At 43.9% G+C, this 24,665-nt stretch overlaps 1 protein-coding gene and 1 pseudogene across 4 annotated transcripts in view; one reads left to right on the top strand and one right to left on the bottom strand.

Moving 5' to 3' along the window:
• The window catches only part of STN1 (STN1 subunit of CST complex), a 46,116-nt gene that overhangs the window by 15,876 nt on the left and 5,575 nt on the right, over positions 1 to 24,665 (bottom strand). For 2 of the 4 annotated variants that reach the window (XM_040624333.1, XM_008683672.2), the window contains exons 3-7: positions 20,307 to 20,402; positions 14,004 to 14,072; positions 8,219 to 8,386; positions 7,376 to 7,490; positions 3,740 to 3,914 (exon numbers count right to left, since the gene is read on the bottom strand). In XM_040624333.1, coding sequence (XP_040480267.1) covers positions 3,740 to 3,914; positions 7,376 to 7,490; positions 8,219 to 8,386; positions 14,004 to 14,072; positions 20,307 to 20,402 — 623 coding nt within the window. The remainder of the gene's footprint in view (positions 1 to 3,739; positions 3,915 to 7,375; positions 7,491 to 8,218; positions 8,387 to 14,003; positions 14,073 to 20,306; positions 20,403 to 24,665) is intronic. The other 2 variants (XM_040624334.1, XM_040624335.1) reach the window with 2 other exon arrangements.
• Positions 17,504 to 20,284, top strand: LOC103656194 (annotated as a pseudogene).

Here is a 24,665-nt window from a genome sequence, read left to right as displayed (position 1 = left end):
AGGGAGTCTGCTTCTCCCTCTGCCTCTGCCCCTTCCCCCACTCATTCTCTCTCTCTTCCATAAATAAATAAAATCTTAAAAAAAAAAAATAGCTGATGAAGGCTATCTGGGGCAGTACCACAGACGCTGAAAGAGAAAGTTTGCTTGTGATTCGCTGATGACATTTCCTGCAAGTGACAGGGGCAGGAAAGAAACCCCCAAATGGCCTCAAGCGTTGACCACTGCATCCCTAAAGAAACCCTCTCTTTCTAGAAGATGCCTTCCAAAGAGGATTGTTTTAATCTAATGGATCCTAGTGATGTTTCACAAACACGCTCCCCACCCTGGGCTGAAGAGGACAGTCTAACACTCTTAATGAAATTAATAGTCAACAAGCTGGAGCACCTGGTTATTAGAACATTACGGCCTAAAAGTTGACAAACATTCCAAGTTATGACAGCATCCGTTCTCTGAAGGCAGAATAACGCCAAGAACTATGTGATGACTCCCACGGGCAGAAAATCTATATGAGTGTGTTTAGAATAAACAACTCACCTAGCAATTCTCAGTCACAAATCCTTTTATTCTGGGGGCTCTAGGAAAAGCTGTGTTTATTAGGGGAAGCACAATCAACCCCAAATAGACTTGCCCATGAAAACTGTTACAGCCACTTAATCTTCATAATTCTAAGGAAATTCATCTTTTTAGTCAATTTAATATCAGGATCGTACGGGTCGAGTTTATTACAGCTCTTACCAAGATAGAAATAAACTGGAGACTAAAAATGAGTGTTGCATGATTACTGCCATCATTAGAAATCACTCCTGATTATCCCCAGACCACACAAAAAGCTCAGTTCCTCCTCCCAGATTTCTGTAAGCTCAGGCAGCAGAAAGACAGTGTGCTAGGTCTGTGAGCTTAAAAGCAGTTTCAGCTGTGAACAAGAAGGACCCAACAGAAAAGGCTCTGCGAATATAAACAGTATGTGAAACTTCCTTTCCAAAAACATTTGCCTCAGCTGACCTCAGAACATATCTCCCTACTGGTTATAACCATACAGTCTCAGGGGGGAGGGCTCCAATCATCTCTGCTAGCCAGCAGCTTGGCTTGGCCTGCGATTTGTGTCCTTCTTGTCTTTTTCTAAAGCCAAGGCTCATCCGACTCAGGAAGCCGAAACTGCACAGAGACAGAAAGTGACTTGAATGCGCTGAGCCCGAGCAGGCCTCTCCCAGCCACAGGTCAGGAACTGGGTGGGTCTCTGAAATATATATATAGTCTTCATTCTCGAGCACACTACATTTATCCAGCTGTCAAAGAAACAATGGTTTTGCAAGGTCTGCTTATCATGTTTCTGGATTTGCTAAGAAGGGCCACTACGGAAAAAGAAAAAGGCGGGGGACATTCAAGCCCTGTCTCCCCTGGCCTCTAAACTATATAACACCATCACAATGATTTTTTGTGAAGCTTTCATCTGTATGACAACAGAAAGTACCAAAGGATCTAGGGTTTCACCATCACTGTAAAGCATCCTTAGTCTCCTAGGCTCTATTAAGCAGAATTCAACTTAATGACGCTGACCTCCCCAACCAGAGTCACGTGAGGGAATAATTCATAATTGATGAAAAAAGTTTCCAAAGACAAAACAAAGTGCCACGTTCGTTTCTCTTTAAACATACATGACCGGGCAGACACCAGTGTCTGCTCGGAGCATTTTCAAAAAGACATCACGCCAAAAGTTCCCCACGGTCGTTTTGAATGGAGGAGACTTCAGAGAATCCTCAAGTCTCTCTACTTAACTGTGGCTCCTACAGAGGAGTGGGTTCACGGGAAGAATGTGGTCTTTGCTAAGCTTCAGTTTCCTTCCAAACATGCTGACAGAGTGGTTGAAAGTGCCAGGAGGCTAACTTGGCCGTGAACCGCCTCCAAACGACCAAATGGGAGGAAGGCTCATCTTGCGGCCGGCGGCCAGTCGGGGCCCCCTCCACCTGCGCGTCCCCTGACACGCTATCCCTGTCTCTGTGAATGACATCGCGGGTCACTGCGCACACAGCCTGCAGCCAGGAGGAGATAATTAGGTTCGTGAACGAACCTGAGAAGCAGCGGCTGTAGCCTAGGAGGTCAGGACAAGGACCTGGTCTCTGTTCGGCCAGAATCACAAGGAGTAACTTATGTTACCAACCAGGGTACTCACGGCAGCCCTGCTGGTGATGACAATAGATCGGAAAGCTTCTAAACCGTCCAGATATGGAAAGACCGGTTAAATAAATTACAGTACATGTAACAAAAGATTATAGTGCCAAATCTCTGTGTATGGCTAGGAAAGGCTAAGACATGCTGTTCAGTGAAAAGCTGGGTACAGATTAGATTTTAGCATGCTATCAACTGTGTAATAAAAAGGGAGGGGGGACAAAACTACTCCTAGTTTATAAATGCACAGAGTCTCTCTGGAAGGATATTCATGAGACTAGCAATGGTGCTTGTCTCTGGGGAAAGGGGGTAGGAGGGAGGATGGGAAGGAAACTTACTTTTAAGTAGGTACTTTTGGAGACTATTTAAATTTTTAAAAACTACTCATTCCTTCAACCAACAAATAATTATCAAGAACTTAGTTTCTGGCAGCCCTGTTCTAGGCCATGGTTCTAGGGAGCGAAGAACAAGACAGAGAAGACCTCTGCCCTTGTAAAATTTAAATTCTGGCAGGGGAATAGAAGGCAAACAAGTAAATACCAGTGATATCCTAAGATATGAAAACAGGGTGATAACACAGTGAGGAAGCAGGTGGCTATCAGAGCAAATAGGGGGAGGGCAAGAAGGTGACATTTCAGCAGAGATCATTCCCTGGTAGAATAAATGAAATAAATAAAAATAAATGGTGTCATAACAACAAAAAAACCTGAGAATTGCAATGAAAGGGAAAGCCTAAAACCAAAGTTTCAAATAACTCTTAATTCCAGGGGAATAAGTAAAAACCAAACACTTAAGTTCACCTTTAACATGGGGGGTGGGGGTGGGGGGGAAGGGATAGCTCTTTCCCAGAGGAGTAAGAAATTACTTGATCGTTCCTAGAAATTTTTACTTATAAACCAGACTGAATACAACTCGGTCTTTATACAAATCCTAATAAAGTAACCTTATTTTGATGAAGAGAGACCAAGTCATTAAACTTTGGTACAAGAATCATCTTGCTGGGGGCACCTGGGAGGCTCAGTCAGTTAAGCAGCTGCCTTCGGCTCAGGTCATGATCTCAGGATCCTGGGATCAAGCCCCACATTGGGCTCCCAGTTCAGCAGGGAGCCTGCTTCTCCCTCCACCTGCTTGTGCTTACTCTCCGTGTCAAATAAATAAATAAAATCTTAAAAAAAAAAAAAGACTCATCTTGCTGAACAATAAATAATCTTGGAAAGATAATTACCTCTTCTCATTTATCTCCCCCTCATTTGACTCCTGCTTAGATGAAATACCCATCTCAGCGAATACTAAGAAGTAGGGAGTATGAACCCTAAACTACTTATTTTTTCCCCAACCCAAAGATTAAGTTTACTGAGATTAAGTGAGGAGGGCAAAAGGGCAGCTGCATTCTCATTTCAAATTCTTAGTGGTCAGTGACCTTTCCAGGAGAGAAACATGGAATAGAACCAGAACCTCTATTCCCTGGGTCTGCCCTCTCAGTGTTCTTGCCACAGTCGTGTTCACCCATACCCTTGAGCTGCAGATAAGGGACAGGGGCCCTGAACTTCTCACATGGGCACGCTGCACTTACCTGCTCGGGGCCGGCACTGTAAATCACAGGCTGATTGGCAAGGGACAGCAGAGATTCCACAATTTCCAATTCCTGCTGGTAAAAGGTTTGCACTTTGTTCTCCACGAGGAATTCTTTGGCTCTTTCACTCAGCAAACACGTGAGATTGGCAAGGTCCAGGGCACTTGGATCGCTGCTGGGGGAAAGTTTTTAAAAGCTCTGCAGAAAACTATCACTTTTTGTTTCTTTTTGGGGGACATATAACAAAAATTCAGCTGGGAAATGTGACACTATATTGATGTTTGTTTGATTGACTGAAGTATAGCTGATACCCAATTTTAATTTAAGGTATACAACATAGCAATTGACGTCTATACTGTGCTACATTCACCCCAAGTGTGGCTACCACCTGTCACCATACAACGTTATTACAATACCATTGATTATATTCCCTGTGCTATATGTTTTATCCCTATGACTTATTCATTCTATAACTGGAAGCCTGTATCTCCTACTTCCCTTCACCCATTCTGTCCATCCCCCACCACTCACACTCCTCCCCTTTGATGGACCTTTGTTTGCATATCTTGGCTACTGTATATAATGCTACAATAAACACATGGTTTTTTAAAAATTAGTGGTTTTGTTTTCTTTGGGTAAATACCCAGTAGTGGAATTACTGGATCATACGAATTTCTGTTTTTAATTTTTTGATTTTTTAAGAAAGATTTTTGAACTTTCCCCCATTGTATATTTTTGCCTCCTTTGCTATTGATTGAGCACATAAATGTGGATTCATTTCTGGGCTCTCTATTCTGTTCCACTGAACTATGTGTCTATTTTATTTCAGTACCATACTGTTTTGATTACTACGGCTTTGTAGTATATCTTAAAATCTGGGATTGTGATACCTTAAGCTTTGTTCTTTCTCAAGTTTGCTTTGGCTATTTGGGTCTTTTGTGGTTCAGTACAAATTCTAAGATTATTTGTTCTAGTTTTTTGAAAAATGTTGTTGGTATGTTGATAAGGATTGCATTGAATCCATAGATTGCTTTGGGTAGTATGGACATTTTAACAATATTATTTTTTCCAATCCACGAGCATGGAATATCTTGCCATTTGTGTCACCTTCAATTTTTTTCATCAATGTTTTATTGTTTTCAGAGTACAGGTCTTTCACCTCCTTGGTTAAGTTTTTTCCTAGGTATTTTATTCTTTTTGGTGTAACTGTAAATGAAATTGTTTTCTTAATTTTTGTTTCTGCTATTTTGTTATCAGTATATAGAAATGCAACCAACTTCTGTGTATTAACTCTATACCCTGCAACTCTACTGAATTCATTTGTGGTTTTAATAATTTGTTTTGGTGGAGGGGCGCCTGGGTGGCACAGCGGTTAAGCGTCTGCCTTCGGCTCAGGGCGTGATCCCGGCGTTCTGGGATCGAGCCCCACATCAGGCTCCTCCGCTATGAGCCTGCTTCTTTCTCTCCCACTCCCCCTGCTTGTGTTCCCTCTCTCGCTGGCTGTCTCTCTGTCAAATAAATAAATAAAATCTTTAAAAAATAATAATAATAATAATTTGTTTTGGTGGAGTCTTTAGGATTTTCTATGTTTACTATCATGTTATCTGCAAATAGTGACAGTTTAACTTTTTCCTTACCAATTTGGATGCCTTTTATTTCTTTTTCTTGTCTGATTGCTGTGGCTAGGACTTCTAGTAGTATGTTGAATAAAAGTGGCAACAGTGGATTTCTTTGTCTTGTTCCCGATCTTAGAGGAAAAGCTCTGTTTTCCACCAGTGAGTATGATGTTAGCTGTGGGTTTTTCATATGTGGTCTTTATTATGCTATGTTCCCTCTAAGCCCACTTTGTTGAGAGTTTTGTCATGAATGGCTGTTGAATTTTGTCAAATGCCTTTTCTGTGTCGTTTGAGATGATCATGTGACTCTCATCCTTTGTTTTATTAATGTGGTATCTCATGTTGATTGATTTATGAATATTAAACAATCCCTGAATTCCCAGAATAAATCCCATGTGATCATGGTGAATGATCCTTTTAATGTATTGTTGAATGTAGTTTGCTAGTTATTTTGTTGAGGATTTTTGCATCCATGTTCATCAGGGATATGGGCCTGTTGTTGTCTTTTTTGTAGTGTGTCTATCTGGTTTTGGTGTCAGGGTAATGCCTGCTGCATAGATGTATTTGGAAGCTTTCCTTCCCCTTCTATTTTCTGGAATCATTTGAGGAGAATAGTTTTAACTCTTTTTTAAATGTTTGATAGAATTCACTTGTGAAGCCACCTGGTCCTAGACTTTTATTTGTTGGGAGTGTTTGAGTGTTGAGTGTTGGGAGTAATCAGTGATTACTGATTCAAATTTGTTACTGGGAATGGATCTATTCAGTAATAATGCCTGTTTTTGACATAAAGGGCAATTCATACAGTGAGCATTGTGCGGTCATTTGAAAGAATGAGGCAGGACTATAGGGGCTATAATATTCATGAGATATTTTGAAAACAAAAAGTCAAGCTGCAGAACAGTGTATAAGGTATGTTCCCATTTTTATTAAAAAGCAAATGACAACCCATAAAATATATGGGTGAATATTCATGTGCACAGAAGAAAAATGTCTAAAAGGATACACATCAACCTATGAAAGGTGATAACCTCTGGGGAATGGAATGAGGCAGGAAAATGGGGAACTTCCACTTTGTTACTTTCTACAGGTCTATAGTTTGGGGTTTTTTTTAACATACAATTTTTTGAATATGTAATATATAGGTTAAAAAAAATTAAAGTGGGGGGGCTGCCTGGGTGGCTCAGTTGGTTAAGCAGCCGACTCTTGCTTTTGACTCCAGTCATGATCTCGAGGTCATGAGAGGCAGAGTCCAGCTCTGTGCTCAGTGCAGAGTCTGCTTAAGGGTCTCTCTTCCTCTCTCTCTTCCTCAGCCCCTCCCCAGCCCATCCCCAGCTCTCATGCATTCTTTCTCAAATAAAATAAAGTCTTTAAAAAAAAATTAAAGGGTATGCAGTAAAGTCTCCTTTCTACCCTCTTTTCAGTCCCATCCGTAGGCAGAGGCCATCATTGGTCTTCTGGCCCCTCTTAGAGGCCTGTGATGCAGACACTAATGAGAACTCATATATTCTTAGTTCCCCTGTTCCCCACCACACCCATACAAGAAAGTAAAATCATCCCGGTTGGGAATGGTGGGTATCATTTTTTAGAGTTTTTTGTTATAATGTGTCATCATGTAGTATTTTGATTATGAGGTTTCATGGCAGCTTTCTTTCGGTTTCTTGCCTTGGGGCTCATTGAGCTTCCTGGATCTGTGCATTTATAGTTTTCAGTAAACTTGAAAAAATTTCACCCATTTTTTCTTCAAATATATTTTCTCCGCTCCCTGCACTCCTTCAAGGACTGCCAATTACACACACATTTTCCTCTCAAGAACCTTAGAACACCTGTACTATTATTATCTTCACCTTGCAGGTAAGAAAATGAAGGCATATGGGAAGTAAGTAAGTGGACTTGCCCCAGAGCCCCCCCGTGAGTGTGGACAGTTCAGGATTGGAACTCCGGTCCACCCCAGCATCTGGGCTCTCGCTGCTTGGCCTTACTGCCATCATCACATCTTCAGCAGTGAGAGGCCACAGCTTACCTTTCTTGCTCTAGGGCTGGGCTGCAGAAAGGCTGGTCATAAACTTTCCTGTAGATACTGGGCAGCTCAAGCATCCTCGCGATTTGAATGTTGCACACGGGATCATCCACTTTATCTACCAAGCCAAGGGGGAAAATACGCCATAGAAATTACAATGAGATCAGCTCTCTTCCATGTCCAAATTGCTGCTAGGCACCCAGGGGGTCTCCTTCCCTATGGGTGCCCAAGGATCATACATCCTAGATGCACGAAATGCTTCCCAGCCATCCTTTGAGAGGGAATGCAATGCCCTCAGGATCACAGGCTAGTCCAGCAACAGTTTGGAACCAGGGGAAGCACATTTGTTTATTCACTCATCTGTTACAATGGCAAACAACAGGGGCCATCTGTGCGATTTCCAAATAAAATCAGCCAGAGTCCTTCAAAACGTATCACTCAGAGGATGTGGGACTATCGCATTTCCGATAAGCTGTTTTCCTTCAAAGTTAACGGAGTCAGTGGTGTTCAAGAAATCTCCATCATTTTAAAGAATATGAACACTGTGCCCTAAATGGAGTGACACTTAGAACTTCAAAGTACTTTAAACTCTGATGTGGCCCAAATAAATCTGCCAGATATATATAAGAAATCATTTGTTTTCTTCCCCAATTTCTAGTTACTGCTCTTCAAAATAAAGAAATGCTGCTTTTCTAAAAAAAGCCTGTTATGAAATAAAATTTCACCCAGTAAAGAGTTACATCTTCTTATCTGAACTTTTTCGCCGTCTGACTTTTAGCTAACCCAGAGTTTACTGGACACACACCCAGAATAACCACCAATTTGGCAGAGATAACTTGTGCTTACAATAAGTAGTGACACGAATCTCCCGTTCTTCTCTGTATGTGTGGACATAACCTCTGATCTGGACAATGTCCCCGATTTCTATCTTCGTCTTCTGCTCGATGGTCTCTTGCAGCTTCTTAAGCTGTGAGGTTAAGTTCAGCTCCCCTAGAGCTGGAGCAGCTGTAGTTGCTAGGGCCAGGAGAGAAGAGACAAAGGCGTAACAGTCACTGCACCACATGCGTGAGACAGTTCTGGGGTGAGACCAACATAAGACATCGATTCGTTCTACTTCTGATCAGCTGCTCCACTGCACGAAGCCTGACACCCATCTGAAATCCTCTGCTGAATAGAAGCCATTAGCTGTAATTATTCAAAAGTAGGTTGAAGGGAATGGAGTCTAGGAGGCCTGATAACCCAAGTGAGAAAGTTCTGGCAGGGCTCCAACATGTTCTCCCCTGCCCCTGCATTGCCAGTGCATTCAGAGGGCTCTACGTGGTCCCGAGCCGAATTCTGTAGTTCAACTGGGTTTCCTGGCAAAGGCTCTCAACAGCCCTTTAAAGTGTCCTTGCAGGAAGACAGGTCTGGCATAGGACAAAAGGGGACCTAGATCTCCATATGCAGTTCTGTTTATGAGGAAGGTGAATGTGCCTCGGGCTGATTTCCCACCTAGGTACTCAACACCCTAATCTCTCGCCTCTCTCTTTGCTGGGTAACTGGGGTAATCTCTCTCTCTCTCTCTCACATACACACACACACACACACACACACACACACACACTCTCATACCACTTAAAACTATAAGCTTAAGAAACTTTATGGTGAAAATAACCCAATGCACATTCAATTCTAAATAATTTCAAATTGTATTAGTTAAATAGTAAGAAGCACAGCCGTGAATATTCGGGTGCTATACGTGCTATGCTAAGAACTCAAATGCATTAGCCCGTCTAATCCTCACAACTACACCTACGTATCATTAGCCCCATTTTATACAGGAGGACATTGAGTCACAGAGAGGTCAAGCAACTTGCACAGAGTAAAACAACCAGCTAGCAACAAAGCTGGAGTTTGAACCCAGCGCCCTCCTACTGACTCTTCATTCTCTGCTGCCTGCCCCATGAGCAGACTCGTATTTTCCAGTTAACAGCTAGTGTGTGTAAACTACGAAATGTTCTGATTGTCTGCCTGGCCCAAGTTCAGATACACACCAGTCTCCACAGAATCTATACAACGCGAGCATTTTAAATAATCGTGGGGCGCTGCCATGTTAATACGCCAGTTTGTCGAGCTGGTCTCATTACATATCCCGCTCTCCCCCCTTTTTGCAATTTTTTATTTTGGCTTTAATCACCTGCACTGGATGGGGCTTAGAGGTCAGCGCTTGGGTAATGGAGTCAGACAGACCGGGCTGAAATCTCCACTCACCTCCTACCAGCTCTGCAACCGTGGGCAGGCTGTTCACCTCACTGTGCCAGGGTCTCCTCAACTACGAAATGGGGGGAACAAGAGAGTCCGCCTCACACACAGAGTTAAGTTAACCCTCACATCAGAGGATGTGGAGAAAGGGGATCCCTCCTACATTGTTGGTGGGAATGTAAGTTGGTACAGCCACTCTGGAAAACAGTGTGGAGGTCCCTTAAAAAGTTAAAAATTGAGCTACCCTATGACCTAGCCATTGCACTACTGGGTGTTTACCCCAAAGATACTGACGTAGTGAAGAGAAGGGCCATATGCACCCCAATGTTCATAGCAGCATTGTCCACAATAGCTAAATCGTGGAAGGAGCCGAGATGCCCTTCAACAGATGACTGGATTAAGAAGTTGTGGTCCATATATACAATGGAATATTACTCAGCTATCAGAAAGAACGAATTCTCAACATTTGCTGCAACATGGACAGCACTGGAGGAGATAATGCTAAAGTGAAATAAGTCAAGCAGAGAAAGACAATTATCATATGATTTCTCTCATCTATGGAACATAAGAACTAGGATGATTGGTAGGGGAAGAAAGGGATAAAGAAAGGGGGGGTAATCAGAAGGGGGAATGAAACATGAGAGACTATGGACTCTGGGAAACAAACTGAGGGCCTCAGAGGGGAGGGGGGTGGGGGAATGGGATAGACCGGTGATGGGAGGTAAGGAGGGCACGTATTGCATGGTGCACTGGGTGTTATACGCAACTAATGAATCATCGAGCCTTACATCGGAAAACGGGGATGTACTGTATGGTGACTAACATAATATAAAAAATCATTTAAAAAGAAAAAAAAAAAGTTAACCCTCACATCATGAGCTCGGCACCGTGTCAGAGCCACAGCAAATGTTCCGTAAATGTCAGCTATTTCTAAAAGTGAATAATGAAGCCCTCTAGACAAAATTATTGTGCTTTCCTTGGGGGTCTTTTGTTGGGAATTACTGGACAGAAGAGTAGAAACCAGTTTATAGTTCATTACACATTGTCAGAATGTTTGCCAGAAAGAAACAATCAAGCTGTCCTCCTTTTACAAGGCGTCAGCAGCGAGGAGCGCACGCCTGGAGCTCCCACGCCGGCCTCGGCCCCTTGGATGTTTAGCACCTTCAGAAATACGTAATGATTCCGCGTCCTGTTATATTTGCTTTTAAACTGCCAGGCAGGCTCTGTGTTTTTATATAAGAAGATCTGCTCTCTGTATTTCTTTATGTATGAGAAATCATCCTATGCATTTTCTGTATCCTTCATGTCTTTTGCATACTTTATGTTAACTTCTAAAAAATTTTTAGGGAAGCTTTATCAGTTCTGCTAATTACACGCCCCCCCATCCCACTGCTTTTCTGATTATTGGATTTCATTTTACCACATGAAAGTGTGAAAAAATGTTTCGTCTCTCCCATTGTCACTGAGGATAGTTTTTGGAGCTTTCACAGCGAGGGACTCGTCAGAGTGTAACACATACGGCCCCATATACTGCGATAAAGACACAACTGCACGTTCCTTGGGTTGTGCCATGTAAGCTGGAGGATCCGGTCACGGTCATCTCTCTCACAAAGACTGTTATCTACCTGAGCCAACAACGTTTGGTAAATGCTGATGTATTTCCGCTCTTGTTTTATTTCTGGTTTGTCATACACTTAGTGTTCCTATAATGAGGGAACAAATCTCTCTATTAGCCTATGGACCACACTGTCTTTTAATCTAATACAACCTGGATGACTGTGGCTTTGTAACGTGCGGAGGCACTGCTTCCCTTTTCCCACATCCACTCTATCTACCGAGGGAAACTGCAACCCAGGGAGCGCAGAGCAGTCTGTGTGTCCTGTAACCAACACGAGGGAATCTAGACACCATCAGCACTCACGGGACTCCGCTTACCGGCCTTCTTCAGAAAATACCCAAGTATTACTTTTAAAAGGTTATTCCACCTGTGTTGCTGTCCCCTCAAGCCATCTTGTACTTAGGCTGAATTTAAAACACGTCCAAACACGTGCTTCCTACAGCACTGCTGAAAGGCTCGGGCTGGTGGCCGGCCTGAGAATGAGGCCCAGCTTGCATGGAAAGGGTGAGCCATGCTGCCCAAAGAACAGCTCAGGCTCTGTAATTTAGTGAATCTAATGAGACGGCTGGAGCCTGACAGAATTTCATTTTAAGTAGCCTATTCCACGCTGGAAGATAAACCCCCACTACAGTTCTAGTATCAAGGGCCAAGCTTTCTTAACTTTTATCATAAGCTAGTCCAAATGGTACACTCAACAGGACATTTATAGGAGTTAATAGCATATTCTTCTATACCTTAACGGACTGGAACATGATTTTGACTCAGACTAAATTTTGTTTAAAAAAATTTAGTCTTCGTTGGCCACGTTCCAGTAATAATGAAGGCAATTAAATGAAAAGGAGAGAATGGGATAGTCGGGACTAATTTAAAAATATCACTTCATATGTAACACGATTAGAATAATTTTCGGGCTTTTTCCTTGTATTCTTACCCTCTCTTTTTATTCACAAAGCAATTTCCAATGAAGGCTACCCACTGTGACTGCTCATCTATTCATCTACTTACAAATATTTTAAAAATCTCACTCTCAGTATTAGTAGCTATTTTATCTAAAAAATTACTAAATATAAGAGTTATACAATATTCCTGATGTCATTCTTTAAAAAAAAAAGTTGATTTTGAAAATTGAAACAATGTCTGAAACAGGAGTCTGCAAGCTACAGCCCACGGGCCAAATCCACCCACAACCTGTTTTGTCAATAAAGTTTTACTTCACTGTATGTACAGTGTGTGGCTGCTTCTGTTAGTTAAGGTACAGACCGTAGAGCCCACAAAGCAGAAAATATTTACTATCCGACCCTGTACAGAAAAAGTCCACTGCTCCGGGGCCTGAAACAAGTACATATATTCAAACGATACCCTCTGATTGAAGGTTTTGATGACACAGAAACCATAAATCTGCAAACTGATTTTAATACCCTGGACACAAATATATGAAAATTCAAGTATCTGATTGTCTTACAGGTTTATTTCTTGCCTCTGAAACAGCTGCATAAAAACCTGCTGTCTTAATTTTTTTTTAATCTACAAAGCATCCTAGGCAAAGCAGTGCCAATGATTAAGATGCTCCCAAATTAGGAAATGGAATACTGAAGTTATAGGAAACTGACAGCTAAGTTCTACATGTAAATAGGTCCGAAAATTAAGCCAAGGAGCATTCCACTGGTCAGGACAGTTAAAGTCAGAAGCTGAGCTTCTGGCAGGCAGTGGCAAAGAGGAAAGACACCGTGTACCACCCAAGGAGACAGATACCAGATGTTAGCTATAACAGCAGGCAGTATTTCATGAACGACCCCAGGGTGTACAGCACTGTGCTGTGTATGCCATAAAACAGAAACTCAAGGTCCCAGTTGCTGTAGCTTCTCTAGAACCAAAAATGATCACCGGTACTACCCAATATATATATATTTTTTACTATGAACTTAACTTAAAAAACTGCCTAAGAACTATTAAAATATACTCAAGGAATTCCAAATGCTGTTTCAGTTATAATCAATGTGTTCAATATACAATTTTAAAGTTTCTTTTCAGGGCACCTGAGTGGCTCAGTTGGTTACGCATCTGCCTTCGGCTCAGGTCATGATCCCAGGGTCCTGGGATCGAGTCCCGCATCAGGCTCCCTGCTCAGAGGGGAGTCTGCTTCTCCCTCTGCCCCTCCCCCTGCTCATGCGCTCTCTCACTCTCTCGCTCACACTCTCTCTTTCTCGAATAAACAAATAAAATCTTTAAAAAAAAACGAAGTTTCTTTTCAGTTTATATTAATCAATGGTTAACTTCAAAGGAATCCTATTTTACCTTCTCATCAATCTTGGAATTTCTGGTATTTTTGAGATTTCAGAAAATCTGGATCGTGGCAGCACAGAAGTTAGTGGCACCCACCTAAAAGGAAAAATCTCCAGAACCTTCTTTGGTCGGGGATATGCCTGAGCAAGGGGATTCTGACCTCACCGGCAATTAGGCTAAAACATCCTGACTTCTGTAACAACCGCCACGGTAAAAACGAAATGCTCTAACTCCCAGCCACCTAGTCACGCTCCTGTAGGCTTAGGAGGAAGTGAGCCGCAGAGAGATGGGAGAAAGAAACACAACTAGGTCTCCCACGACATCAGTCTGCGGAAGAGCCAGAGCTCTGGCTATGGTGCCTCAGGTAGATGAACAGAATTTACCAGCGCATGAATATGAAAATTCAGCCCTACAGCTGTTCTGACAAGCCTCCTTGAGTGAAAACCATCGGTGAGCTGAAAAGTAAAGGAGTGTGTCCAATGAAAGTACCTGATGAAGACTCGGCATCGTTCGACTTTTTCCAGCAGATGCAGTTTATGACTCCGGTGCCGTCATCCACTGCAAGAGAAGCATAAAAGGGCAGAGGAGAGATTTGGGCATGGCTAGTGAATTACCAGGTCATCACTGCATTCAGCCATACCCCAAAATGACATTTTTCAAGAGCCTGGTTGGGCAAATCCCTCAGAAAACTCTCCTCCTGGGGCGCCTGGGTGGCACAGTGGTTAAGCGTCTGCCTTCGGCTCAGGGCGTGATCCCGGCGTTATGGGATCGAGCCCCACATCAGGCTCCTCTAATAGGAGCCTGCTTCTTCCTCTCCCACTCCCCCTGCTTGTGTTCCCTCTCTCGCTGGCTGTCTCTATCTCTGTTGAATAAATAAATAAAATCTTAAAAAAAAAAAAAAAAGAAAACTCTCCTCCTATTTTTAGAAGTATCCTCTCCCGGTACACAGACGGGGACTGCTTGTCTGCACAGGTCGCTGTAAAATGCTGAGCCTCACGGAAAGGTAGCCAACATCTCACTTGCCTTGCCTCGAGGGTACTGATGATTCTTGCCCACGCCTCACCTAAAAATGGTGTCCTCGGGAAGTGAAGTACAAAAATCTCAATGAATGCTAACATACACAATCGGCCTTGCTCTCCCACCCTGAAGCAAGTGCGCGCTGACACAGCCCGTGGTGAGAGGACTCGGAGGGCCACCTTCTCTCACCATCTGCTCTCTCACTAGTTCGATGACTCCCCAAGACAAAGCACCCCGAATTTCCTGACCCGCACGTCTCTTTGTGAATGAGCTTCTGCCCAGTCCTTAACACTGCAGGGGACGTAAGGAAAGCCAAATATACTGCAGAAGAGCAGTTTTATTTTCATAATGGAAAATAATTATATCTTGATCACTAAATCAATTGGCTTATTTTATCCCTAGTGCCACACACACACACACACACACACACACACACACACACAGAACTCCCATTGCACTTGGATTTATAACTGCAGAGGCATTGGAGATGTTTGCTATGAGAGGTGTTTTCTCTTTGTCTAATTTCTGAAAAACTCAAAAAAGAGATCAGTGGGCTTAATGATTTTTTTAAAAAATCATCAGCGAGACTGTTGCAAATGTACACATGATATAGAACGTAAGGCAAATTTTTTTATTGCTGGTTACTGTGTTGAAAGCAGAAGCCAAGAAGAACATTTCTTATACTAAATAAATTCTGGATGTATTTTATGAAATGTAAAACAGGTAAACTTAAAAAGATGAGAAGAAAATATGGTAAATACTTTTGAACCTTGTGCTTATAGCTGATGGGAAAAGACCTCTTTAAGCAGACCTGAAAATCAGAACTCATTTTTAAAAGTCTGATACAGATGACCAACTAAAAATTAATACCGCATAGCAATTTTCCAAATGATAGGGCTAGTGTCTTAATATATAAGAAGCTCATACAGTTGGTTAAGCGGCCGACTCTTGATTTCAGCTCAGGTCATGATCTCAGGGTCATGAGATGGAGCCCCGTGTCTGCACTCAGCACGGAGTCTTCTTGAGATTCTCTCTCTCCCTCTGCCCCTCCCCCTTTCAAATCAATCAATCAATCAATCAATCAATAAGGAGCTCATACAAATGAATAAAGAAAAGGGAGAAAAAATGGCAAGGAAAAAGAATACATAATTTATGGAAGACATAAAAATGGCCAAATAAACATGTGTCAGCACACTAAATTCACTAGTTACCAGAGAAAGAGCAAACTTAAATAATTCTTCGACTATTAGAATGACAAATTATTAAAAATACTGATACCCTCATATGCTGTTAGTGAGAGTGTAAATTCATGTCAAATTTCTAAATAGCAAGTTTGGAAACATGTGTTGAATTTTAAAATGTATATATCCTTTGACTTAGCGATTACTTCTAGAAATTTATCCTGAAGAGAAAAACAGAATACACACAGAGATTTATCCGTCTTGTATAAGGCTGTTTGTTGCAACACTGTTTATAATACTGTCAGTTGGAGATAATCTAAATGCTTATAAATAAGGAATTGGTTAAATAAATTACAATGGCATACCATATGAGAATAAAAAATTGTAAAGAAGATTTATGTTCTTTGCTGTTAAAAGATATTCATGCCTCATTTTAAAAAAGAAATCTTATATATAATCTATGTAAAATGTTAAATAGTGTATTTTGACAGAAATGATTTTAAGACATTGAAACGATAATAGCAGGTTTTTTTTGAGTGTTGGAAAGGAACTCCATGCTGAATGTACATGCTGACTGTGAGCTTCATTTCGGAAATATTAAGAGAAAGAAATATGCGTAATAGTATAAGGAAATTAGATCTATCTGTATTTCTTCAATATTAGGAACAAGTGAAAAATATTAGGAGGAATGTTCCCCCAAACACTGACATTGTTTTTAACTTACTTATAGGCTTCACATGACTTTAATGTACTTCAGTAAAATTTTCTCTAGTTTTAAGTTTTATTTTATAAAGAGTGTCATTTTAAAATAAATCAATAAGGACATTCTCAGTTAAAAAACTGTATGACACTCCAGGCACACCATTTCTCTGGCCAGTGTAAAATCTTGATTTATCCCATAAAGTAAAAAGTACGAGCACATGAACATTTGTTCTAGAAAATGTGAAGACACTGACGGGAGCCTCCCAGGATTCTAGGTCTGAGCTTGAGCTGCTGCCAAGTGCTCTGAGTGCTCCGGGCACGGCCGCCAAAGCCTCGGACTTTCTGGTCTGTAACGTCTCCTGGCAGGTGCTGTGTCCCGGCAGCCTGAGGTCTGGCTGCTGGAAAGCCCTGGAAGGGGAGCATCCTTGCAGAGCAGCACAACATCCTCCCCAGTTGGGCAGCACTGCCTGGGCCATTGGCCCTTTGTTTCAGCCATGGAATGAGTCAGTGGGAACAGGAAACACCCCCCAGGACAGGACTGTGGTGAGTCAGGTGGAGCAGGACTCAGGACAGCAAGGAGTGGCTGCCTGGCAGGTGGCCCAGGAGCCAAGCTGGCCCTGAAGATGGAAGGGAGGGTGCAGCTCTCTCTTGAACAGGCCTCACAAGAACTGAAGTTCTTTCTACCTTCAATGACTCCAACCTTCAGATGCTTTTCGTTTTCCCACTGCCCACAGATGTGTCCTGTTCTTTTAACATCCACCCTAAAGAGAACATTTACTGGGGAAGAGTCAGACCTATCTCCTTAATCTTTTTAGAATGGGAAAATGGGTTAAGTGAAGCCCCTTTAGGTCACAGGTACAATAACTGGCCTGGTTTTAGGGCCAGGATGAACATCCTCAAACAGCCTCTTTCAGGGGTGCCTGGGTGGCCCAGTCGGTTGGACATCTGCCTTCAACTCAGGTCATGGTCCTGGGATCCTGGGACTGAGCCCCACAATGGGCTCCCTGCTCAGCGGGGAGCCTGCTTCTTCCTCTCCACCCCCATCCCCTGCTCAGGCCCTCTCACATTCCCTAATAAATAAATAAAATCTTAAAAAAAAAAAAAAAAAGAACAGCCTCTTTCATGTGACCTAAAAAATCAAAAACCAGATGGGCTCTGGGCTCCTCTGCACCCGACAGACAGCTGCATCTTCCAGTGCAGTGCCGTCGCACCCCTGAGACACGATGGGCAAGGTCAGAGTAAACGGATTTGGCCGTATTGGGTACCTGGTCACCAGGACCGCTTTTAACTCTGACAAAGTAGATGTTGTCACCATCAACGACCCCTTCGTTGACCTCAACAACATGGTCTATACACTCCAGTATGATTCCACCATGGCAAATTCAATGGCACAGTCAAGGCCGAGAATGGGAAACTTGTCATCAATGGAGAGCCCATCTCCACCTTCCAGGAGTGAGATCTCGCCAACATCAAATGGGGTGATGTGGTGCTGCATCCGTAGTGGAGTCCACTGGGGTCCTCACCACCATGGAGAAGGCTGGGGCTCAGCTGGAGTGTGGGGTCAAGAGGCTCATCATCTCTGCCCCTTGTGCTGATGCCCCATGTTAGTGATGGGCATGAACCATGAGAAGTATGACAAGTCCCTCAAGATTGTCACCAATGCCTCATGCACCACCCACGGCTTGGCCCCCCTGGCCAAGGTCATCCAACTCGGGCACTATGGAGGGGCTCATGACCACGGTCCATGCCGTCACTGCCACCCAGAAGACCACAGACAGCCAGTCTGGGAAGCTGTGGTGCGATGGCTGAAGGGCCGCCCAGGACACCATCCCTCCTTCTCCTGGTGCTGCCAAGGCTCTAGGCAAGGTTATCTCCGAGCTGAATAAGAAGCTCACTGGCACGTCCTTCCATGTCCCCACCCCCAACGTGTCAGTCGTGGATCTGACCTGCCGCCTGAAGAAAGCTGCCAAATGTGACGACATCAAGAAGGTAGTGAAGCAGGCATCAGAGGGTCCCCTCAAGGGCACCCTGGGCTACACGGAGGACCAAGTGGTCTCCTGTGACTTTAACAGTGACACCCACCCTCCCGCCTTCAATGATGGGGCTGGCATTGCCCTCAATGACCACTCTGTCAAGCTCATTTCCTGGTACAATAATCAGTTTGGCTACAGCAACCGGGTGGTGAGCCTTATGGTCCACATGGCCTCCAAGGAGTTAAAAGCCCCTGGACCACCAGCGTCAGTGAGAGCAAGAGGAAGAGAGAGGCCCTCAGCTGCTGGGGAGTCCTTGCCCCAACCCATCCCCTAACATACTGAGACTCTCCCGACCTCTACTGAGTTTTCGTCCCAGAACCCCTGAGCAGGGGAGGGGATTGGGGAGTCTTACTTTGTCATGTACCATCAATAAAATCTATTGTCCTCAGCCAAAAAAAAAAAAAAAAAAACCCAAAACAGACAAAGTTGATTTTTGGTGCGGGGGTGCGTGGTGAGGTGACGCGAGAGAGAGAAATCAAACTGAGTTATACAGAGACTACGCAGCACGGTGGACGCGGTAAATGGATTGGGCCTGTCAGCCTCTATCAGTGGAACCTTGAGCAAGTGACTGAGCCTTATTTTCCTCATCTACAAAATGGAAAGAAAATTTGTGCTATTTCAAAACATCGGGGGGAGAACAACACTAAATCACACGTGTAAAAGAGCTGTGTAACCTGCAATTGCTACGTCATCACTGGTATTTGGAGAGAAGTGCCTTGCTATACTACAGAAAACGTACATGCCCGCAGCTGCGTGTGCCGCAGGCAACCGTGAGCACTTCGTGAGCCGTCTGCAGAAAAACGGAACCAATACCTTTGGTAAAATAAAACAGAGAAGAGATCCAGTACGGGGATGCCTGACAAGAGGATCTATTTCAGAGTTTAAAAAAATATATGCTGGGGAAAAGAAGGTGGCATGAGAAACCTCCCCGCTCACACGTTATTTCATAAGCACGAGACGACCGTCTTCGGGAAAGTGAATACGTGTCGAAGAAACGCCAGGACACGGCATCGATGCTACACCTTATCCATCACGCGCAAACTGCCAGTGGAATGTTCTTTGTCCCCTAGCTCAACCGCCTTCTATCTTCCCAAGAGTAGAGCAAGAACACAAATCCAAGGCAACACAACAGAAAGCAACACCGCCAATTACAGCGAAGGTCTGGAATCCAAAGTTAAGCTTCCCAGGAAATATCTAGCTTGACCTCTGAACTGCAGAGACGCTGGGAGCTGCACGAGGCAATAGATTAAAATGCTTACATTAAACTCCATAATGAAAAAATCAAGACCCACCACACTAATTGCTGGCGTCCAAACTACAGAAATCCTGTATTTAGTCTGTATCGTCATGAGGGAAGGGAAATTTTGTGATAATGGACATTCACCCGAGTACCAAAAGGCTTTTTAAAAATACTGTCTGGATTTAAATCTTATCAATTATTTTTCATACCTCCCTGTCTTCTTAAAGAGTCTTATTTAACATTAATCTGGCCTTTTTATTTTTAAAGGTATCAATATAAACATCTGCTACCATCCATTGCTATTTATAGCTACGCCCTCAGGTATCAGGTGACTGTCCCTGATCAACCAGAGATCCTAGACGGTCACGTTTTAATTCTTCTACCTCCTAACTCCCCATCAGCGGTCACTGGACAGTATTCATCAGTGTCATTCCTACCTTTTGCCTCATTTTACACTCAGTCCACGTCGGTGGCTCCAAGGGGCTCCTAATAAAGAACAAGTGCATGGGCTCTGTGAGAGTCCCCCGCGGCTCTGAAAGGCTGGGGTTGCTTCAAATGCAATGTTCAGCTAAGTGAGGTCCTTCCACATAAACTCGATGTCAGGCACAACTGTTCTTACCTCCATAACTGTAGAAAGCATCTTTTTCTCTCCTTCCAATTACAGTTCCCAAGATCTCGACCTGCTTTATTGGATGTCCATTGTAAAAAAATACACCTGAAATTAAAAAGAAAGAAAGAAAGAAAGAAAGAAAGAAAGAAAGAAAGAAAGAAAGAAAGAAAAAGAATTAGTCCTTGACAAATGACAAGCCCCAGGAAGTTCAGATATCTTTTCCTTAAGGGTCCGCAGTAGAAAGTTTGGCTTTAAGGAAGCTTGTCCTAATGCAGAAAAGAGAAAACCAAAGTTGCCCAACTAGATTTGGTTAATCTTCTTTCCACTTGTGAAAATGAAATGTGCCTCCTTGTGGACCTCTCACAATGGGCCTGAAAACAGTCATCAGATTATGAGACCAAATCTATCTTGAGGGACTGCAAAAGGAAAGAGAGGAAATCATAAGAAAGGTTCCTTTGCCTTTTTTTTTTTTTTACTAGCGCTTTTCTAGGAAGCCAGTCATCATTTCTATGAATTAGCAGTGATTTTTTTTTTTTTTAAGGAGAAGATAATTAGGTTACAAAATGCTGCTCTTCAGAGCCAGAGGATTATAACTCAAAAACTTCTCTCTTTTTTTAAAAAAAGATTTATTTATTTACTTATTTATTTGAGAGACAGGGAGAGAGAGCACGTGTGTATGCATGCACAAGTGAATGGGGGGGCAGAGGGAGAGAATCTTCAAGCAGACTCCCCTCAGAGTGTGGAGCCTGATGCCAGGCTCGATCCCACGACCCATGAGATCATGACTTGAGCCGAAACCAAAAGTCAAGTCGGACACTAAACCAACAGAGCCACCCAGGTGCCTCTCAAACTTCTTTTTTTTAAAACAATTTTCAAAACCCAGAGGATGGATACCAGCAGGCAGGTTCCTGCCAAAGGAGAAACCTGAGAGGATAGACCTTACATTAACCTAGAGGCCTGTTTTGGACCTGGGAAGGGACACAGACAGAGGGACTCCTGGCTGCAGTCCCTGATTCCAACCAACCCCAGGTCTCAGTGCTGTCCTGGCCCCGTGCAGAGCTTCCCGTCGCGGTCCCCCAACATCCTGACCCTTTTGGCTTAAGATGCTTGCATGTGCATCTAAAAATCTTCTCCAGCCTGTTTTCTTTCCCCCATGATGGCCAAATTCTTTACTTGCATAAAGAGGCTATACCTGTTTAAGTGGCAATTTCCTTTTTAAATAAAGATCTGACCTGTAAACAAACATTCATCAGCACAGACATCTGGCCACCTCCTCCCTCCCCACCAAGCCTGGTCAGAGCCTCTCTTCTCCACATCTGTGGGGTTGGGGGGGGGTGGGACAGACCTGTGGCCTGAGCCCTGATGCCCTTCGAAACCCCTAGACTGGCCTCTGCTGATGGCTCTCTTGTATCCCATCTGGATAGAGGGCCTGGGGACGACTCACTCACGGAGAGTCCTAAAGGATGGATAAGGAGGCTCTGAGCCTCAGTCAGCTGGAGATTCTAGGAGAGTGAGATATGGTTGGAAGGAACAAAATGGTGGCAAATTAAGCCTAAAGAAGGGCCCTCTCCCTGGTGGGGCATCCTTCTAAAGATGACTTGGTGGATTAGAGACCACACACAGGGTAACCGTGGGGGCCAGGAGCTGAAATGGCAGGGCCACATAAGGGAAGGAGCCGGAGTCACTGTGTTATCCCCGAAGAAGTGTCACCCCCTTCCAGGAACACAGGTTGAGTGGGGACAAACTGGCTCCACAGAAAATCCAGGCAATGTTAAGAGCAGGACAGTTCCAATTGACTTCACCTGAGTTCTTAAGATTGATATCCAGGTCCCTTAGTTACTACCTTTGGTGAAACCCTTGGGGCCTTTGCCCCCACCTGCCTGCACTGACCAAACACAAAGAGAAAAGGGCTACATCGGAGGGAGAGCCCTGCAGGATGGCCGCAGGCAAGCTCAGATTTCCCAGCGGCAGAAAGAAGTCTAAATCGGGAGAATGAGCCTCTCCTAGGGATGTGGGCATGGAGTCCTCTGCCGAAGTGTTCCCCGGCGCCGTGCCCTGACACACTTGTGTGCAGAGAAGAGCTACGGCATGGCACTGTTTTGGGTCAGCTATAGGGTCAGAGAGGCTTGGAGTGGCCTGAGCTCCAGGCTGTTCTCTGGCTGCAGCCAGCCCTTTCTGCTTCCCCAAATGCACTGCACAGGTAATCACACTTTCTTCTTGTGCACTGAGCAAAGTTAGAGAGAACTGTTTTCTAGAACCTGACTGGCCTTCCCCTACCCCATCTCAACGGATAGTTTGTCCTGGTTGCCAGGCATTTGTTGGCATTTGAGACAGAGCACTCCACAAGGTTCCATGTGGTCCGTTGTGGTCCCCCAGGACATTAGTGGTAGGAAGCAGAACTGTGGAGGCCTCCAGGCCCGCTGGAGAGCCCACTGCCTATAGCCCTGAAAAGTCTTCCCAGATGGTCCTGGAGCCACTACGGGGCACTCTGCCGGTGACGTCTGGAAACTCGAGAATCTCGGGACTCTTCGGGTCTCCCTGGGACAGGCTGGTGTGTGCTGCTATGGTGGTTTTTATAGTAAAGAGCCAACACACTTTGAGAAGGGGAAAAGAGCTAGCCAAAAGGTGTTGTGCCTGGGTTGAAGCATACGAAAAAGGTGTTAAGAAGACAGGACTAGGGGCGCCTGGGTGGTTCAGTCGTTAAGCGTCTGCCTTCAGCTCAGGGTGTGACCCCGGCGTTACGGGATCGAGCCCCACGTCAGGCTCCTCCGCTGGGAGCCTGCTTCTTCCTCTCCCACTCCCCCTGCTTGTGCTCCCTCTCTCGCTGGCTGTCTCTCTCTGTCAAATAAATAAATAAGATCTTTAAAAAAAAAAAAAAAAGAAGACAGGACTAATGACACAAGCCAGTGAGGTCCTCAAGTCCCCTGCGAAGGAGGCCAATCCTCCAACGCTACAAACCGGTCGGGCCACTCGGTAAAAACCTGAACGGGTCTTCACGTGAGGACACCACAGACTTTCTCAAAAAAAGCACAGAAAAGGGAGCCCCCTAAACTTTTATCTTCTAGACCGACAATGGCTCGCCTTCAAGGACAGACAGAGTCACTCAGAGATGCAAAAAATCCTTCCAATCTCAAGGGGATTGATGCAGAAAACACCTCAAAAGTGTCTCTGAACAATGGAGAACAAATTCAGAAGGGAAGAACACATGGGTTGAATCAAAACATTCAGAGAAAATCAACTGAGGCGAAAACACACTGCTTGGGGATCGAGAAGACACGTGTTCACGTGTAGGGAAACACGAAGGACACAAATCAGAAGTGCAAAAGTCGAGCAGATGCGGAAGGCATGGACAAGAACTGGACAGGACCACTTCTTCCTATCAACACAAGATTCTCCTCTACGACGAAAGAGCTGAAAAAAGTTGGATGGCGGTTCTGTTGACTGCAAGAAAGCTCCGGAAGCAAAGAACAGAAAATAACCCGAACAACAGATACTGGCTGATGGGGAGTTCAAGTTGCACCCTTCCCCACGTGGTCCTTCTGTTCCTGCTGCCTTCATTCCACAGCAGGAATTCCAAAGCAGCCCCCAGAGGCCCAAACATACCGGCGGATCCCTGGACCATCAGGTCCCCAGGAAGGAGGAGGGTCATGCGGGGAGGGTTCAGGGACCCGGGGTCACACAGGCAGGTTTGACTCAGCTTTCAGGGCAGCCCATCCCCGAACAGCCACCACCATGGCAAGACATTCGCCTGGTTTCTCTCTTTTAAAAGTACTTTTGATTTATCTCTTTTCAGTCTGCCATTATTTAATGGATGTCCAATAGTATTCAGATGCCTAAGACACTATTTTTAATATGATTTTTATGAATACAGTATTTCCACTTCATCAGACCCTTTAGAATTAAAATAAATTATCGTATTTTGATTTAAACAACAGATTCACTATTTATCTCATTATTAAAGTCTGACACGGATATTTAGAATAATAAAGACTATTTCTGTATGCTACAAAAAAAATAAATAAAGCAAAAAAGACCCCCAAACTGGGGCACCTGGGTGGCTCAGTTGGTTAAGCAGCCAACTCTTCATTTCAGCTCAGGTCATGCACTCATGGATGGTAAGATCGTAGGGCTCCGTGCTCAGCCAGGAGTCTACTTGAAGATTTTCTCCCTCAACCCCTCCCTCAAGTCACTCTCTCTCTCAAAAATAAAGAAATCTTAAAAAACAAACAAACAAACAAAACCTATAAACACCACCACCACCACAAACTTCGTAATATTTTTTTCATAATTTTTTTTTATTGGTTTAACACTAAATTTGCAGATTAATTTAGAGAAGTTGACATTTTGCAACCATTTCGCATGGCAATT

Source organism: Ursus maritimus, unplaced genomic scaffold, assembly GCF_017311325.1.
Source record: "Ursus maritimus isolate PB19 unplaced genomic scaffold, ASM1731132v1 scaffold_7, whole genome shotgun sequence".
Lineage (NCBI taxonomy): Eukaryota > Metazoa > Chordata > Mammalia > Carnivora > Ursidae > Ursus > Ursus maritimus.
Note: the sequence above shows the minus strand (reverse complement) of the source record. Positions and strands in the feature narration are given on the sequence as shown.